This window comes from Capra hircus, chromosome 2 (assembly GCF_001704415.2).
Source record: "Capra hircus breed San Clemente chromosome 2, ASM170441v1, whole genome shotgun sequence".
Taxonomy (NCBI): domain Eukaryota; kingdom Metazoa; phylum Chordata; class Mammalia; order Artiodactyla; family Bovidae; genus Capra; species Capra hircus.
Genome location: NC_030809.1, coordinates 56434501 through 56454784, shown reverse-complemented (window position 1 = coordinate 56454784; position 20284 = coordinate 56434501). Strand labels below are relative to the sequence as shown.

Genomic DNA, 20284 nt, shown 5'->3' with positions numbered 1-20284 from the left:
TTTGGTTATTACAAACAATTAAATTGACATCTTCGTATGTCTACTTGGATTTTTTTTTAAGTGTATTTGTAGGATAAATTCCTAGCTATGAAACTGCTGGGACAAAACTGTAATATTAAATTCTGACAGCAAGCAACAGATTTTATATTCCCACCAAATGTAGTGAGGGCACCTGCTTCCCCATTTTGCCTCCCCAATGGTGGGGTTTATCAAAATTTCTATCTGGGACTAATTCTGTAGGTAAAAAATGGGCTTCCCAGGTGGCTCAGCACTGAAGAAACTGCCTGCCAATGCAGATGTAGGTTTGATCCCTGGGTCGGGAAGAGCACCCGGGGAGGAAATGGCAACCTTCTCCAGTATTCCTGCCTGGGAAGTCCCGTGGACAAAGGAGTCCAGTGGGCTACAGTCCATGGGATCACAAAGACTCCGACACGACTGAGCAATTAAACAACAGAGGTAAAAAATAGCAAACTTTACCCTTTACCAAAACTTGTACCTAATGCTTAACCTGTTGGGAGAAAATAAAAACTCTGACCCATAGTCAGGAAAATGAGGGTCATCTCTCTAACCACTCCAGGCAGTGTGGAAAGACGGAGGGCCAGAGCCCTGGGCTGAGACTCCAGCGTGTTTCTGTTCTGCCGAGCTGGAGGCCTGGGGAAGAGCCCCTCACTGGCTGGCTCCCTTTAGTCACGCACGTGATGGGATGAGATTGCTCCCCTTGCCAGCATGAGTTCTGGGACCTCACGGGAGTCAGAGTCTGGTGCTGGAGCACTGGTAGCCGAGACGCAGCACCTGTGGACCTAGCTCAGCAGCGCCATGGAAAAATGACTGGGGCCAACTCTGAAGGTAAGCCCAGCTCTTCTGAGTCCAGCTGCTCATCAGTAGAGGAAAAGCTATTAATAAATGAATGCAGCCATGCAACCAAAGGAAGTAAAGCTGGACATTCTCGTACGGAAACATTTCTGCAATTTATTACGAAGGAGAAAAATGGTCTGCCAAACAACAGAGAGCAGAACTCTGGTTTTTAAAAATGAAATATATCATGTCATATATACTTTCACAAGTCTATGCATGAAAAAACACATGTATATAGAAGTACAATGTATTTATTTATATATTCATGTAGACATGGACAAAATTCTGGGAGGACTGACACCAGGCTGCTTACTATGGTAGTCTACAGATATTGAGATCACATACAACTTTGAGAATCTGACGAAAGTTATGCACACACTCACCAGAAAAATGTACCAGTCATTTACACACACTGCATCCATTTCAGGGGGAACATAAAGCTCAGGTTATAGGCTCATGCTCAAGAGGGGATGAGGCTGCTGGGAACTTTTACTGTCTACCATGTGCACAGTTCTGCAATTTTGAATTGCTATTTACAGTAAACATTCATTATACTTATAACTAGAAAAAATTGTGGTGTGTGTGTGTATACACACATCTTTGTTATATTTCTAGTTGAACAGAAAGACTCTTAGATATTCTAAGTAAGAATTCATATTAAAATACCTACTGCAAAATTCCTCTAAAGCACCCCCCTATATACCCATGTTGTGGAAGGAAGCTGGGTCACAAACTTTGTGATAGGACATGTGGAAAGAAAGTGAAAGTGTTAGTCGCTCAGTCAGGCCCGACCCTTCACGACCCCATGGACTGTAGCCCTTCAGGCTCCTCTGTCCATGGGATTCTCCTGGCAAGAATACTGGAGTGGGTTGCCATTTCCTTCTCCAGAGGATCTGCTCGACCCAGATGAACCCAGATCTCCGGCATTGCAGGGAGATTCTTTATCATCTGAGCCACCAGCAAAGCCCTAAGGAGGTGTGGGGGTTCCATCTTTTCTTTATTACCTCAGTTTCACAGTGAATTGGACTCCAGTCTTCAAGACCAATGGCCTCTGAGGGTGAGTTGGCATGCAGGGCTGTCTTTCCACCACAAATGAGCTGTGAATACCCAGCAGAGGATATATTAGCATTTCCATTAAAGTTGAGGCAGTAAAAGTTACTTCCCCTAAGGAGGAGAGGGGGCTTAGAGGGCACGATCCAAAAAATAGTTGAAAAACTTCTAACCAATTGGATGAATAAACTGAAGTTTTACAGTCGATAAAGACATCCCCAAGTCTAACAGATGCACTCAACAAAATTGAGTAATTGCAAAGAGCCGTGATACTCTTCAACAATGAAAAGTCTCAACTGGATTCTCTTCATTTACAAATTTAAGAATCAAATTTCTTCACTGACCAGTGTGGTGATCATTTTGCAACATACACAAATATCAAATCACTATTGTTGTATAACTAAAACTAATATAATGTATCTATCAATAATATCTCAATTTGAAAATAAAAAACAGTAACAAAAACACATTTTACTATACTTGAAAATGAACCAAGTAGCATACTGCTTACCACCATGCTTTGAAACTTACATTTTAAACATCCTTTGGAAAACTGCTATTCTAGTAAAATTATTTAGCAATATTTATTACCTAATAAACACTTCCAAGTATTAATTTTAATTTAAAAAAAAAAGAATGAAATCTGCACTCCAAAACCCAAGTAAATGTCCTTGATTATTTCAAAATCAAGGTAGAGAGTAAACGTTGAGTGCATCAATTTCAAAATCCAACATCTGGGCATTCCTGTCTGGACATTAGCCACAGGGAACAGAAGACACTTTTATTATGTCAAGTTAGCATTTTAAAACTGCAATATGAACTCTGTTCTTCTACTCAGGGCCATTTATTGACCTACTAAGCGCACTGGGAACACCCAGCCCTGGGTAAGGCACTACATAAGGCCGTGGTGGTAGAAGAAGATGACAGAGGCACCTCTCTGTCTACGAAGACCTTCCGGTTCGCAATAAAGGTAACAGAAATGCAGAGAAAATGATACAACCAAAATCCAAAACAGGAGAATGAAGAATTAACTGTGCAGCTCTGGAAGGGAGACAGCATCTGCCCAGGAACTCTGGCCAAAGTTTCACGATGGGCTATACGCGGAAACATTGAGGATGCAGGTTCTCAATGAGCTACCAGAGAAGAAGGCTCTGAGGCAGAGGAAATATTGTTGGGAGAGGCATGGAGAAGCAAATGTCCAGGGTGGGCACGAGGTCAAGTCGGCCTGGAAATGGGGCATGTGTAGAAGCTAACGTGGAATGGCTGGTGAGGGCCAGGCTGTGGAGGTGGGCTTGGGTGACTGGATGAGGGGCTCCACTCAGAGTAGCAGGTGATGACAGATCAAACAGAACTCTGCTATGGCAGAGTACAGGGTCACAGGGACGAGGGAAGAAGGGGCTGGGCTGCAACCATTTGAAAAGCTACAATGTAAGAGTTCAGCAGAGAGCTTGAAGTATGATGAGACCGCGGAATAGGAAAGAGAGGGCAAATACAAGTTAGACTCGACAGGTCTCGTCACAGATTGGCCAGGGGGAAGGAGACAAGTTACCAGAGTAGGAGGTCACAAGAAAAACATGCCCTTGGCATAAACAAGGGATTCAGGAAGACCTGGTTCAGGGAAGCCATAAACATTTTTACATATCCTATTAAACCCTTCTAAATTATCTGAATTACCATAAATTTTTCCTTTGGGTAAAATAACTGCAAAAGGCGCAAAAACATCTTGCTCAAGTTACCTCTGAATGAGCTGCTGGAAGAGGTTGAAGGTGCGGTCCCATAAGGCTTGCTTGTTTTTGGTGATGGGGTCATGTTCATAGGTGTATTTCTGTTCCAACTCTTCAAGCTTTTTAAGCTGCTGACGAACCTGCTGCAGACTCTCCGCCACTATAGTGAACCTGGGAATGTACAAGCCACAGAGTCTTCATTAGAAATAGCCCCAAAGCAGTCTGGATTCAGAGAATCATGGAGACCAACAAGCACTGTTTACAGATAACACGTGATGTTATCTGCCCAGCTCTGCAGTGCAGGTAGAAACAGAGAACAAATCTTGTCTTGGTGTAAAGTGAAAAAGTGAAAGTGTTAGTTGCTCAGTCGTGTGAACTTTGTGACCTCATGGACTGTAGTCCTGCCAGGCTCCTCTGTCCATTGAATTTCCCAGGCAAGAATACTGGAGTGGGTAGCCATTCCCTTCTCCAGGGGATCTTTCCTGACCCAAAGATGAAACCTGGGTCTCCTGCCTTGCAGGCAGATTCTTTACCATCTGAGCTACTAGGAGTCGTTATTTGTGAGAAAAAACTAACACACACTGAATGATTACAGCCTAAATAAAAACACCTCTGCATCCCACAGAGATAGACCTAAGGAGAGATGGGGGCGGGTGGGGGGAGTGGAAGCTTCTAGGGCAGTGATCCCCAACCTCTGGGGTCTAATGTCTGATAATCTGAGGTGGAGCTGATGTCATAGAAATAAAGCGCATGGTAAATGTAATGTGTTATTAAATCATCCTGAAACTATCCGCCCACCTTGTCTGTGGAAGAACTGTCTTCCAAAAAACCAGCCCCTGATGCAAAAAAGTTTGGGGACTGCTGTCTAGTGAATCTTGGACTTCAGCTGAGTTATGAGATAACTGGGACTTAAAGGCACAGGGTAAAGGGGGCGAGGTGCAGAGGGAGGGGACACAAAAAGGCAGACACTCTAGGAGGTGATGTGGTGGCAGTGAGGGGCCCCTGCAGATTTCATATCAGGGTAGTGACACTGCAGGGAGGAGCAAGAGGGAAACCTGGAATCAAGGCAGCAAGGCAGAGGGGGGATGTAAGGTGGGTTAGGAGGAGACGAGGGAACAGGGGTTATTATGTCACTAACCTGAAAGAAGAGGCAAGGTGCATAACCTAATCATTATCAGACACTCAAAATATATGTATAAACCAAGGAGGAAAGCTACCGACTCCTCTCAGGTTCCTCCATCCTGACAGTAAACCAAAGGTAATGGAGCCTCTGAGCTATGTCGGACTGTGGAAGTCCTGGCCTGGAGTGATGATAAGAGCATCAACTCCCCAGTGAAAAACACCTCATTTGGTTGGTGTTCTCATTCCTTGAATTCAGGTCACAGCCAAGAGCAAAGCCCATGGGTGTGAAATGAGAGGCAGGATAACAATGGCAGGTGGGCGTGTTCTACAAGGATTCTAACCCAGTGATTCCCAATCCTGTTTGGGTCGAGGGACACAAGAAAATGCTGACAATTCTTGCATAGCACAGCGGTGGACAATGGAAGGCATTCATATCTCCACAAGAGACTCCATGTGGCCTAAGATGACCATAGAGGCTCTAGACAGCGGCGACCTCACCGGGCTCCCGGGTAGGGGGCTGGGGGGAGCAGCAATCCAGAAAGTCATCTCATGAGATCTTTGGTCCTTGGGCCCTTCAGAGCTGTTTCAACCCACTCCTGCCCACTGATTCTACTGCTTCCATCTTGTCTGCTCAGATCTGTCGGACTCTGCTAATACTTTCAGTTCAGTTCAGTTGCTCAGCCATGTCCAACTCTTTGTGACCCCATGGACTGCACCACACCAGGCTTCCCTGTCCATCACCAACTCCCAGAGCTTGCTCAAATTCATGTCCATCAAGTCGGTGATGCCATCCAGCCATCTCTTTCTCTGTCGTCCCCTTCTCCTCCTGCCTTCTATCTTTCCCAGGATCAGGGTCTTTTCCAGTGAGTCAGTTCTTCACATCAGGTGGCCGAAGTATTGGAGTTTCAGCATCACTCCTTCCAATCAATATTCAGGACTGATTTAAGATTGACTGGCCTGATCTTCTTGTAGTCCAAGGGACTCTTAGGAGTCTTCTCCAACACCATGGATCAAAAGCATCAATTCTTCGGTGCTCAGCTTTCTTTATAGTCCACCTCTCACATCCATACATGATGGTTGTGAAAAAACATATGGTTTTGGAAAAACCATAGCTTTGACTAGATGGACCTTTGTTGGCAAAGTAATGTCTCTGCTTTTTAATATGCTGTCTAGGTTGGTCATAGCTTTTCTTCCAAGGAGCAAGCATCTTTTAATTTCATGGTTGCAATCACCATCTGCAGTGATTTTTGAACCCAAGAAAATAAAGTTTCTCACTATTTCCATTGTTTCCCCATCTATTTGTCATGAAGTGATGGGACCAGATGCCATAATCTCAGTTTTTTGAATGCTGAGTTTTAAGCTAACTTTTTCACTCTCCTCTTTCACTTTCATCAAGAGGCTCTTTAGTTCATTGCTTTCTGCGCTAAGGGTGGTGTCATCTGCACATCTGAGGTTACTGATATTTCTCCCGGCAGTCTTGATTCCAGCTTGTGCTTCATCCAGCCCAGGAGTTAGCACGATGCATTCTGCATGTAAGTTAAATAAGCAGGGTAACAATATACAGCCTTGACATACTCCTTTCCCAACTTGGAGCCAGTCTGTTGTTCCATGTCCGGTTCTAACTATTGCTTCCTGACCTGCATACAGATTTCTCAGGAAGCAGGTCAGGTGGTCTAGTATTCCCGTCTCTTTCAGAATTTTCCACAGCTTGCTTTGATCCACACAGTCAAAGGCTTTGGTGTAGTCAATAAAGCAGATGTTTTTCTAGAACTCTCTTGCTTTTTTGATGATCCAGCAGATGTTGGCAATTTGATTTCTGGTTCCTCTGCCTTTTCTAAATCCAGCTTGAACATCTGGAAGTTCATGGTTCACGTACTGTGGAAGGCTGGCTTGGGGAATTTTCAGCATTACTTTGCCGGTGTATGAGATTTTGCTAGCATGTGAGATGAGTGCAATTGTGTGGTAGGTTGAACATTCTTTGGCATTGCCTTTCTTTGGGACTGGGATGAAAACCGACCTTTTCCAGTCCTGTGGTCACTGCTGAGTTTTCCAAATTTGCTGACATATTGAGCGCAGCAGTTTCACAGCATTATCTTTTAGGATTTGAAATAGATCAACTGGAATTCCATCACCTCCACCAGCTTCGTAGTGATGCTTCCTAAGGCCCACTTGACTTCACATTCCAGGATGACTGGCTCTAGGTGAGTGATCACACCATCATGGTTATCTGGAACATGATCTTTTTTGCATAGTTCTTCTGTGTATTCTTGCCACCTCTTCTTAATATCTTCTGCTCCTGTTGGGTCCATACCAGTTCTGTTCTTTATTGTGCTCATCTTTGCATGAAATGTTCCCTTGGTATCTCTGATTTTCTTGACGAGACCTCTAGTTATTCCCATTCTATCATTTTCCTCTATTTCTTTGCACTGATGATTGAGGAAGGTTTTCTTATCTCTCCTTGCTATTCTTTGGAATTTGGCATTCAAACATCCCCAGAGCAGACCAGAAATACAGGCCTTTCTGTCTCTATTCTATCCTCAGACTTAAATAGAAAAATCAGAAAAATGAATCTCCATTTAAATAAAGGGCCTGCCTGGCTCACCAGCGTCGACTGGGAAAGTCCTGGAGTTCCCAGAATAGTACGGGAACCTCCACGACCAGGCTCCAGCCTCTTGTCTGCTCTGCTTTCTTCCTTCCCTATCTGGCTTCTGACTCTCTAGCCATCCACTGTAAGAACTTCAGGCCTAGGTCCTTCCCTCCCTGCTGCTTCTATCCACATCTTTCTCCTCTCTGGTCTGTGGTTTTTTCCTGTTCACTCCTGAGTCAGTGCAAAACCATTTTGTCTCCTTTATCTTTCCTGGTGACTCCTTCCTCATCCTCCATGGACTCTGAACAGTCTCTGTTAGAATCTTGGCAATCTTTCACCAAGTAGTTATTACCATATCCATCTCCCATCTCCCCAGTGAAAGTTCTTTGCTGGCAACAACCAAGAGTCATTCACCTTGTGTCCTAGGTCCTAGCCCAGTGCCTGGCATACTGCATGTAATGACTATTTACCAGATGGATGACGGAATGAATGGCCCACAAACTGTTATTTCATGTAAGCCTGGAAAATGCCTCAAGCCCTTTCATTTTGAAAAAACACTGGGACTTAAGTTGTTAAATGTGTTGTGTGATGACCATGTCACTGGTGTGTTGGCAGTCAAGTGACACGCCCCACGGTACGTGTACAGACAGGGAGAGGAGAGTGTTCCACACCAAGCTGAGCGTGGCCACAGGCGTGACTAACACTGTGCTTTTCAAGTGAGTGTTTCCAGGGCAAGAAGCAGCTGGATTACATCCAACTCCAAACAGAAGTTTTCACAGGGTCTGTGCAAGTAACACAGCTTGAATGTTCACTCTACAAGCTTATGCAGCTCACCAGTCAGCTGCCAGTCTTACCAATTTTGCAGCTGATCCAGGCAAGCATTGGGGGGCCCCCCAATACAGGCACTCTGCTGTCTCCGCTTCCACTCCACCAGTTCATCATTAATCAGGGCTTTCTGGGTAAGTTCGGTGGCATTCAACAACTCTATTATTTTAAGAACGACTTCCTAAAGGGAGAGAAAGACACACAGTGACATAAACACATCTTTAATCACAGAATTTTGTTCTTTCCTCTCAACTGGAGCACTAAGCCAAGTGGTTATAAAAAATAATTTTTGCCTCATTTCTAAATTTCAAGTTCATTATTTACAGTCTCTGACAAAAGTACTGTTATTCTGGAATGTGAAATGTTACCTTTCTCTTATTGTCCAGCATTAAGTACATCTTCTGGAGTAACAATTGTTCTTGTTTCTGATCATTCTTTGCCACGCCATTGGTTTCATGTTCTGTGAATTGGGAGAGACAGCAGATAAACAAAAATGTGGGAGAAGACAAAGCCAACTGAAGGCAAGATTCACATACATTTAGGGAAAATATGACCCAAGTGCTATCTGAAGACAGGTCCAAGCTTGGTCTTCTTCAATCACTATTGAACAAAACAAAAAAATACCAGAACAGGACACTCTGAAACAAAGTCCTTGCTTTCAATGATTCATGTAAATGAGAAATAGTACTGTCTGGTTCTTAAGTCACTGTCAGAATATTACCTCAATGAATATAAAGGACAAGATTCAAAACCTCAGTTAAAAAAAAAATGATATAAAGCATCTCTGTGGCTTTGAAAAAGAAGCAAACAATTTGGAAACGTGTCATTGAGGTTTCTTTCTCTCATATTTTTATTCACATTATTACAAATAATGTTTTCATTTTATCACGATACCCTCAAAGGACTGCTCAGGTAACAGCAGTACTCTGCACACTTTGAGGTTATTTTCAGTGGACTTCCTGTCATTAAAAACAAGCAACAACAACAAAATAGAGTAAAACTGCTTTAAAACAAGGAGAAAATGCTGAACTTCACCTATGGTATGCACACACGGAGCTGGCACATTTGCAGGAACTTTGGGGAATAGGGTAGGGAACTCCAAACACCTACCCATTCATGCCCATCAGTAGGTGAAGCAGAGAAAGTAAAGTGACTAGCACATAACCAGTGGGTGTCAAAGGGGGGTGATTTTGTCGCCCAGAGGTCACCTGACAACATCTGGAGACAGTTTTGAAATGGCAACCCACTCCAGTATTCTTGCCTGGAAAATTCCATGAACAGAGGAGCTTGGCAGGCTGCTGTCGACAGGGTCACAGAGTCAGACAGGACTGAGCATGCAATCACACACACTGGCAGCTCTACTGCCATCTTGTGGGCAGAAGTCAGGGATGCAGCTAAACATCCTACAATGCCCAGGTTGCTGTCCTTCAGTCAGTCGTGTCTGACCTTTGCAACCCCACAGACTACAGCCTACCAGGCTCCACTGTCCGTGGTTATTTCCTAGGCAAGAATACTGGAGTGAGTTGCCATTTCCCTCTCCAGGAGATATTCCCAACCCAGGGATCAAACCCACATCTCCTGCATTGGCAGGCAGATTCTTTACCACTGAGCTATCAGGGTATCTCACAATGCACAGGAAAGTCCCCAAAACAAGGTTGTGTGTGTGCTCAGCTGTGTCTGACTCTTTGCAACCCCATGGACTGTGGCCTGCCAGGATCCTCTGTCCATGGGACTTTCCCAGCAAGAATACTAGAGCTGATTGCCATTTCCTCCTCCAGCAGAACAAGGTTATCTGGCCCAAAATGTCAATAGTACTGAGGTTAAAAAACCTTGGTCTGGTCATCAAGAAGTCAAGACTGGTAATTAAGTCATAAAATATTTGGTAAATATGAAGGAGTACTTGCCTTTGTTAGCTAATGTAGGCAGATAAAATTACAGGCAATGGACACTGCTTTAAATGTTAATTCTTACCTCTGTTTTGCAAGGTTTTACATTTAAAGTCATATTCATCTTGCAAATCTTCTAGGGTCTTGATTTCATGTTCAATACTCTACAAGTAAAGATGTAAACAAGTTTTCCACCGTACTCAGAACAAAGACTTTAGGAAACAGATTATTGTTTCTATAGGACCCAGAAAATCAGGGATACAATCCTGCTCTCTCGAAGATGAAAAAGATTCGTAAAATCCTGCTCTCTCAAAGATGAATAAGATTCATAGAATTCTAATAATGAATAATTTCTACTTCATTAATAAGTATACAATAATCTTTTTAGAAAATAAAACATATGCCTATTTCTGGACTGGGCCACTTGATCTCGACTCATTTAATGAAATGTCTTCCTCAGAGGCAATAAAGTAAAGTTGCTTCAAAGAACCTGTTTGATAAAATGCCATCTGCAGCACAAAGTCAAGGTCATGTTGGTGTGACCCAGAGACCCACAGGAGAGTGGGCCTCTCAGCAGAAAGGCCGCTTTCACAGACCCAGGTCCAGGGCAAAGCTGGACTCCTCACCCTCTCCACACAGCCCCACAGTGGAGGGAAATGAACACATACCACCAAGGGCACCACTCCCATAGATGGGCTGGGAAGTTCTCTCTTAAAATTATTGTGGATGTTTTATCCTAATCAGAAATTTCCTTCCCTGAGATGTTTTTGTTCCCCTTCCAAGCCTTGGAGTAAAACAGGTGTTTGAGGAAGACTACGTTTATCCTGGGGTTCTATGTAACCCCAGGAACATGCCAATTTAAGATGTGAAGCCATAAAGGGCAATTTAGAGCAGCAACAACTAGTTCACTGGGTGATGGGGCAAAGTCCACAGTTACTGCATGATCTTGCCAGGAAGGAAAAGATAGCTCCACGTTTGGAAGTTGTAACACGGGCCATAAATATCTATCTGCTCACTGGTTGCATCAACTTGTTTACTTAGAGACTGGAATTTGGGGGAAACTTCTTCTCAACTACTTAAAAAACTGAAATCAGTTAAAATGTTTACAGTAGGGCAACTGAAACTTTTATCCCCCCTACAAAAAGTTACAGAGAATCTGTATGCACTTATTCAGCACTCACCATAACTTTGTCTTTCACATTTCTGACTTTGCTGTCAAGCTCCTTCTGTTTGTCTAACATTACAGTGCTCTGAATATTCCCGGACTGCGCCTGTAGCGGAAGGTACGCGGTTAGCAGCCATGACTTCCTCTGTTGTATTTACCTACTGGTTAAGCTCCAAAGTCAAGTCTATTCCCTGTGCCCCACCTAACTCTCAGACCTTCCAGAAGCTCCTGCAGGCCTCCCACATGAGTCTGCACAAGAAAAGCTCAGTTCTCAAGGCCTTGGAAAGTGCCGGTAAACTGTGAACAAGCCTAAAGAAAGACTAGGCTCAATTCACATCTAAACTAAACAAACAGTGTATCTAGGATTTTCCATTAGTTCATACAGTTGCCTGGGACCACACAGGAATTTATTTGAAGGTTTTTCAAATGCTGTAGAGATTATTCTTATTTACCCTGTTCTTATTTGTCTCAAAGTCATGCAATTCAGTGTGGTCCCCAGATCAGCATCACCTTACCATCTGGGAGCTTGTTGGAAATACAGAATCTCAGGTCCTAATTTGATCACTGAATCAGAAACCCCATTTAGACAAGATTCCAGATAATTCAGAGGCATATCAAAATTTTACAGAGAAAGACAAATATCATAAGATATTGTTTGTGGATATGTGGAATCTAAAATAATGATCTGATACCCCCAGACATCCAGGACCTTCCCCCAAAGCCCAAGAAGGCCTTGCTTCTCTTGGTGGCAGCTGTGCAGTCCACTAATCTCCTCTGAAGGGGTCACTGATAACTCAGTGTCCTCTGAGGGGCTTAAAATAAATCAAGAGCCGACAAGCCTTCCAAACACAAAGCACACCCAAGAGATGGGGCTGACCTGGCAGAGCAGGAATCACCTCCTTCACTTTCTAGTGCTGCCTCGGGGCCAAATATGAGGCGGGAAAGGTTTAGGTACCCCAAGGTGAACAGTTTACTCTCCTGCCCATCTCTGCTCTTGGCTGTCCACTCAAGCCCATCTGAGATCATAATGCTGTTAGAATGAAAAACCCACATGACAATCAAAATTTCCTGCTGAAGGTCTCCCAGGTGCAGGCCACACTGAAAGAAGACACACCTCTCTCAGAGGCAGCAATGTGGCCAGCTTTTCCTCTTGACACTTCTGTTTACTAGGATGAATGAGCCAGCATAAGCTTGCAACCAATAATACGTATCTTTAAATGCTTACTGCTGCAAGGAGCTTTCGGCGTGACAGGAGCTAAACACCCAGGAAGGCAGCAGAGTCACAGGCACTGGGCAAATGCTCAGAAAGTGCATGGAAAATGGCATTCACTGTCTCTACTTAAACTCTCTCTCTCCACCCCTACCTCCCAATCTAACAGCTCACTTTATTAGTTATTCCTTAGAGAAATTGACATAGGAAGCATTCCACTGTGTATTCTGACCTTCTCCCCCGATAATGGAGTGATCTTAACCAGAACAACTCAAACCACAGTGGTTTCGCTGTCTGCTGGGTTGTTCCCACCACCCCATCAATGAAAGGCATGAATAAATGCCACTGTAACTTCAAAAAACTGAACCCTGATCACCAGGAAGGTCTGTATTAGGATTAGTAAAATCATGATTTTAAAAATCTTGGTTATGGTATAACTCTGACTCATTCACTGTTTGGATGTCTTAGATACCTAACGGATATCTCAGTACCATTCAAAACAAAGCTGCTGATTTCCCCATCAACCCATTCTTTTCTAAAACCTACTGTGTCCTGCCAAAACCCTACTGTCTCTTTCCTATCTTCCCCAGCTTAGTAAACAGTATCTCCAAGTGACACAAGTCACAAATCACCGTCATCCTAGACTTTGCTGCTTCTCACTTCCGCATCAGATCCTTCAGTGTAAGCCATTTCGGTACCACGTGCAGAACATAATGGAAGCTGCCCACGTCTTCCCACCTCCACTGACTGTGCGTCGACCTCACATACTTCCCCTCTGCTCCCTCAGTCTGTTGCAAGAGCCGACTAGACATCTGCTGCTTCCTTTCCTACCCTGCCACCTCAGAGATGACGCCTGACCCTGATCTAAAGAAACAACCCAACACTCCACTACTGTCCACATTGTATCATGCTTTATTATCTTCACAGCAACTATCACGACCTGAGAAGGTTTTTCAAACCTAGAATGACTTCTACTATAATAGGATCCTTTCTCAAAGTCTGGGTCTGTAACATTTTGATACTTATTTTTCCCCACTTCTTGGGGGCAATAAAATCAGAGAGCTAGTCATCACTGCCTTGAAACAGGGCCTCAATAAAACTTGTTGGATGACTGAATGAATGTTTATTGCTTTATTATCCTTTATGCTCAATTAGGGAAAAAGTACCTGGCTGATTCTCTGGGCATGATCCAAGATCTTTCTTTCCTCCTTCAGACAGTTACAGATGATCATAGACATCAGTATTGGGTCTTCCTGAAAATTATCCTAGACATGGGTTGTTAGAATAAAAGTGAATTAATCTTCAGAATGTTTAAACCACTGGGTAATATACACGGAAATGAGTCTGTTCATCCTGCACTTACTAAATCCTATACAAGCTGTTTTTGGTAACATCAAAATATTCTTTACACATATTATGACTAAAACTGCTTTAATTGTCCCACTACGTGCAGGTTCCTAAATTACTTCTTGATTAAAAAAACAAGTATTTTTGTATACAGTTCCTGTAACATTTTTCATTTTCGTTGCTCTTGGGCCCAATTCTCTTGTTACGATCCTGAGACAATGCAAATGATATAAAAGTTATCCAGATTATTCCTCAATTAATCTGATGGTCTCTGCTTTGAATTAGACCAAAGACATTCTTTTCAGTTTTTCTGCTTTCTTGTCAAAGGTAGTTTGCAAAGTACTGGCAATTGTGCCTCTCTTTATAACAGGTATAATCACGTCAACTCTGTAGGAGATGAAATTTCTGTAAAGTTAATTTGGCTTTCCCACTCACTGGTATTATAAAATCATATATACATTCACAGAAGTGGGGGGAAGCTTCTAATTAAGTTGAACAGTCTGGTTGTGTGGACTAAAACAAGACAATGATAGTACTCACCTCCATTAAAACAGAAAAATTCCGTTAATACTGAAATAAAAACAGCAACCAGGCTTATGGGGTGCTGAAAGTACTTATGAAGAACTCCTAAAACTCTGACGTATACTGTCTCCTGCCTGCAACTCCCTTTCACTTTTTCTTCCAAGGGAGGGCAACTCCAGCAGAAGCAAGGCAAGGCGGGGTCCACCGCCAGTTCACCACCTCACTCCTGGGCCTCAGAGGCATCAAACCTTTCTGGACTTACTCTTCATCTGTCTACCAAGCACTCAGACTGGACTCATCACTGAAGTTCCTTTGAGCTTTAACATGTCACTACAGCTCACTGCTCTTACCATATAACCCTTTTTCTTAATGACTTAAATATCAACAACTTTAAATAAGACAAGACTGTAACACCAAATTTCTCTCAGAACTACTTATGCCTAAGTGATAGCCTGAAGCTTGAAAATTCCTTATGTTTACAAAATGAATTAATATTTTATTTTACTTCTGCTATAAAGTGTTAGCCACATAAAGGCAGTTTATTGATAGTCTCTGTAATTTTCTAAATACCAATGAGAATTTACTCAATAACACTTGCTGAATGAAAAACCTCTCTATGTAAACCTGGTAGCATTTCAACTAAAACACAAAACAAAGGCCATACCTGAAGGTTACGCTTGCTTTTCCTTATGTTATGTTGCAATAAAAAGTTATTCTCCAAAGAAAAGCGACTGTATTGATCATCCAGCTGCGATAGTAGGTCATGAAAACGGATGGTGGCAAATGAAACATCGTTGGCAGCATGCTCCCTAAGAGGGTCAAAATGTACACATTTCATTTAGATACTACTTCCCTTGTGGCACAGTTGGTAAAGAATCTGCCTGCAATGTGGGAGACCTGGCTTCAATCCCTGGGTTGGGAAGATCCCCTGGAGAAGGGAAAGGCTACCCACTCCAGTATTCTGGCCTGGAGAATTCCATGGACTTAGCAGTCCATGGGGTTGCAAAACGTCGGACACAACTGAGTGACTTTCACCTTTAAACCAACAAAATAAACACCGTTTTCCATAATGAAATGATTAAAAATAACTTAAAAGTGTTTTCCTGGGTTTTATTCCCTTCTTTTGAAACTGACAATGCTTTTAGCTGCAGGGAGTATAGTATTTCTTTTATATAACATTAGCATGAACAATTCTAGCATGCCAAGCTTGTGCATAAAACTATCAATGGTGATTATCTCTGGAGGCAAAAAATCAACAGGAGTCTTCACTTTCTATGTCAAATACTTTCAGAACATTTAAAATATTTGCAATGAGCTAAACAATAAATTTTAAAACAGAACATATATCAGTTTTAAGAGCGATTTCCTTAATTGCATTACTTTATACTTCTCATAAGTGTTCTATAACCTGAATCTTAACTTGGAAAATAATTTGTATCAGCATCATGTAACTTGTCCAAAGCATTTAGGAGGATGTATAATTAAACTGAAAAGTACATCAAATTAATGCCTAATGCATTTAGCTTTCTAGAGATACATGACATTTTTCAGGTCAACGCTCTTTTTTTGCAACAGATAATCCCAACGGCTACTGATGAGATTCCTCTGCTAGTCGGTGTAGTTCCAAGTCATTCAGTCAACAAGTTATTTTAAAAGTGTAGAAAAACTCCTCCTTCTGTCAGGTGAGTTTTCCTTACCAGTCTTGCTTTTCTAGCCACTGTGCCAGATATTGTCTGATTTCCATGGGAAAACTGTCATCATAGAGCTGGTGAACCTGCTCCAGGTATTTGGACTCAAGCTGCTGAAGCTCATACCACTGGGACATCCTACAGGGAAAGAGAGCACAGATCATAAATGGAAGCCCACAGCTCCAAAGAAAGCATGTCTAGCATTGTGCTTCTTCTATATATCTTGCTTAATCAAAACCATAATTTGTCTCAAATATACTTTTCAAATGGATGTCTATATTCCAAAACCTTTTTTATTTGCATTTTGGGTCAATATTTTTCCTTCCCCATAAAATACACGTTCAGGTCTTTGCTCAAATGCTAATGGATCAGGCAAGCCTTCTCTGGCCACCTTATTTAAACCGACCCTACCTCTCACCCCAGAAAATGCTATCCCTCCTCCTTGATGTACTTTTCTCCATTGCCCTTTCCACCATCTGACCTAGGACATTTTTTTTTTTTTTTTTTGATTACTGTCTGTTTTTCCCACTGAAGGGAATGATTTGTCCAGGATAGTGGTAGTGCGAGGTTGGGGAGGGTTTTTCACTGAAGTATCTCCAGAACAGTGCTGGGAATATGGTAGGTGTTCACATGCCTTTAAAATGAATCTGCACTTTTATTAATAAGTGGAAGACACTATTTGCTTTAAGATAAATTGTATAAACTTTCCCCAAAACTGCTCTTAGAAATTACAGAACATTTGTAATTTAACTCAAAGGATTTTAAACTGGTATTCTATATATCTTCACATGATTAAAATGAATTACTTTTGTTATATATCTTTTAAAAGAGATATTTTCTTCGTCTACTGCACACAACAAAGTTGCACAAAATTCTTAAATCTCTGTAATAATTTTTAAAGACTGAAACTACATTGTTATACGCAATTGAAAAGATAAAGCAAGAGTATCTCTTTAGATAACTGTAAATTAACTTTCAGTAGCCTTGAAGATTAAAAATTAAAACAAAAACCTGATTTAAGGAAGTCTGAACATCCATCAGGAAAATGAAAAGCCTCCCTTCATCATAGTGTAAATTAGGACTTATCAGGTTGACCAAAAGGTTCATTCAGGTTTTTGCAACCTAATATATCAGCACACAGCTGACAATATTCTGAGCAGATCTAAGTGAATCTTGTTCTACCAGGCCTGAGGAAAGGCTCTGGATTTTCAAGCAGGGCATGGAAGAATGTATGCATGCTTGCCGGCAAGCACGTGTGTGCAGGCATGAAGTCATGTCTGCTTCACAAATTTCCTTCCACAGAAAGGTAAGCATATGGTGGGGTCACAAAACTAGTTAAGCATCACAAAACATCAGTACAAACGAACCCAAGTCCACACCTTTGGTATACTTGCTGTAGCAATTTGATTTTTCACTTCAAATTTATCTTACCTGAGTGAAAGACTGCAAATTTGCAGTGCTCTCCCTCCCTGCTGCTGCTGCTGCTGCTGCTAAGTCGCTTCAGTCGTGTCCGACTCTGTGAGACCCCATAGACGGCAGCCCACCAGGCTCCTCTGTCCATGGGATTCTCCAGGCAAGAGTACTGGAATGGGGTGCCATCGCCTTCTCCGCTCTCCCTCCCTACTAAGTATCTAAAAAGGATGTGCCTAAAGCAAATACACTGGCCAGAGGTCAACCAGCGGGGGCTGCAACACTCTTCTTAGGGTGAGTGACCACAGGTGACTCACTTTTCTATCAACAGGGTGATTGTTAAGACTGCATGAGCTAATACAGACACAGCACCTGGCACAAAGCAGGCGATCAATAAACTCATGCTAAAAAATCCAGAATCCACTCCATCTTCTCACAAAACCTGGTACCAACACGGAGTGGCAAGACCATCTCTCAATCACCTGACTTCTTCCTTTCCAGTCTCAAGACATCCTGCCTCCATGCCTCCAACACTATTTCCCAATCTAGCCTTCTGCTGCACACGGGTTTTGACCACATCATTCTCTTGCACAAAATTGCTAGTTTGCCCACTATCCCACTGACTTCCACTCTGACACTATTTTCATCCATTCACAAAGCAACTCTGTCACCAAATTATCTACTTTTCTTCCCCTGGCTTCGCCCAACATTTCTGCTTTGCTCCAACTGTCACTCACCCTTGAAAACAGCTTCCTCATAAATGTTTGCCTCTTTAAATTTTACTAGCATTCAAAGACATGTACAAATGCTACTTATTCTATAAGCGAAGACATACCCAGAGACAATTAAGCTTTCATTGATTTGTGCCTCACTGCATTTTGCATCTCTATTTGGGTGTCAGTCCCTGTTTTCCCTGGTGGCTCAGTGGTAAAGAATCTGCCTGCCAATGCAGGAGATGCAACACACAGGTTTGATCCCTGGGTCAGGAAGATTCCCTGAAGTAGGAAATGGCAACCCACTCCAGTGTTCTTGCCTAGAAAATCCCATGGAAAGAGGAGCCTGGTGGGCTACAGTCTACGGGGTCACAAAGAGTCAGACACAGCTTAGCGACTGAGCATGCACACTGACACCCTGTCTTCCTTAAAAAAACTCTATGATGTCTCCCCTAAATGATGTAAGCTTCAGATTTGCTGAGACTGTCTTTTTTTTTTTGTTCTTTTTAAACATCTTCTGCATTTTGGACAGTGTCCTGCACACAATATATACTCAACAGAAGTCTGTTGAACTGAAATCTAGTAGATGGAATTAGAAAGTAAAGGGCAAACCATATTATGGTACAACAAATTTTAAGTCCTGCATCAAACTGCAAACTGGATTGTGCTTGGGGCTCAAGTCTTATTTCCGTCCCATAAAAACAATATATCCGACTTATAAAAACAATATTTAAAGCACAATCAATCACACCTATTTTTCTTCCCCCAAACTTTTGGTACGAGTCAGAATTTTTTAAAGGCGAACTATATTTTTGGGGGATCTGCAGGAACTAATAGTCACTTTTACACTTCACGAGCACATTAAGTTCTTTTACCCTTAAACAGATATATAATTAAGTTCCAAAGTCACATATTCATTCATTTCCGTTAACATTTACTAACCTGTCACCTTGTGCCCTAGAGAAGGGCTAGGGATTCAACACAAGCAGCAGCTACACACAGCACGTCAAATGCCAAGACTGTTGGGTCTGCATGCACAGGGTGCGTCTAGCTTAGACAGCTCTCTAGGGGTGGCACAGGGCAAATGCAAACTTTCTGCGGAGAGAAGAAAATACGACTCTGCTGGAAGGGGAGGGAAAGAGGTAAACGGGAAGATGCATTGTTGTGGGGGAGGGGCGGGATTCTATTCCACATTTTTTCACTACCAGGGCACGACTGACTGGGGCAACCGTGCCATCACCGGAAACAACACCTAGGATACGCGTTCTTTTCCAGATGAGGGATTCACCTGCCAGCACTTAAAGGCTTGGCTCGTTGGGCATCCGTCTACTGGGCCCCGACGAAGCCGGTCCAGGCGCGTCCCACCCAGGCACCCGGAACCTCACGCTCACTCACTCTGCGCGCCGGATCCCGCAGAGATGGGCGAGAGCACAGCCGTGCCTCCTCTCCCAGGTCGCCTCCGCTCTATCTGGGGTCTGACTCGCGTCCTCCCGAGTGCGGCAGGATCTGTCGGCTAACTCAGCGAAGAAAAACGAAAGTACCAGCGGAAAGAAAAGGCAGATCCTGACGCCCCGCCTCCTTCTGCTCCCGCCAATCATCGGGCTGCTACCGCGCTCGGCCAATCGGACACGGCTGTTCCCCGCGCGCATCGCCTCCCCCGGGCAGCTGCTCTGCCAACCCGCTGAGTCTTTCCTTAGCCTTCGGGTAGGGCTCGTATCCGGAGGCCTCGAAGCTCAGCTCTGTGTTGCAAGTTAAGGGTTATGTTTACACATACTTTAGAGAACAGCTAAAAGGAAGTTATGTGTTTGCAGAGGCCCAAACTGGGAGATCCTTACATTAGCCCCAAATCTGAAAATTCGAGGCAGAGGACACAGGTGGGACATTGTCGTTCTCGAATCTCAGCTTAGCAGCTGACCTACCTCCACGTTGCTAAACCCGGAAGACGCTTTTCTGTCCTCATGTGACCACTCAGAAACCTTCTGCGCAGCTGACACCTCCATTCTTTAACACTTCTTCGTGGGCCATGATGACAACATGTCTTCCTTGCTTCTTCCTATCTCTTTGCTATTTCTTTCTCCATCTCTGCCACCAAACTGCTCAGTGTTAAGTGTGGTCATGATACATATTTGGTCTACTTTACCTACACTTCTCAGGTTGTTCTGCGTTGACCTCATCCACAG

At 43.1% G+C, this 20284-nt stretch overlaps 1 protein-coding gene across 2 annotated transcripts in view; it reads right to left on the bottom strand.

Annotated features, from left to right (window-relative positions):
- STAT1 (signal transducer and activator of transcription 1) overlaps window positions 1-19665 on the bottom strand; it is a 39385-nt gene extending 19720 nt beyond the window's left edge. The window contains exons 1-11 of one of the 2 annotated variants that reach the window (XM_018061553.1): window positions 19500-19660; window positions 19047-19199; window positions 15991-16119; window positions 14958-15102; window positions 13591-13689; window positions 11231-11320; window positions 10135-10213; window positions 8532-8623; window positions 8193-8344; window positions 3642-3800; window positions 1860-1952 (exon numbers count right to left, since the gene is read on the bottom strand). In XM_018061553.1, the coding sequence (XP_017917042.1) occupies window positions 1860-1952; window positions 3642-3800; window positions 8193-8344; window positions 8532-8623; window positions 10135-10213; window positions 11231-11320; window positions 13591-13689; window positions 14958-15102; window positions 15991-16118 (1037 nt within the window). In that variant the 5' untranslated portion in view covers window position 16119; window positions 19047-19199; window positions 19500-19660. Of the gene's footprint in view, window positions 1-1859; window positions 1953-3641; window positions 3801-8192; window positions 8345-8531; window positions 8624-10134; window positions 10214-11230; window positions 11321-13590; window positions 13690-14957; window positions 15103-15990; window positions 16120-19046; window positions 19200-19499 lie in introns of both variants that reach the window. The other variant, XM_018061547.1, reaches the window with a different exon arrangement.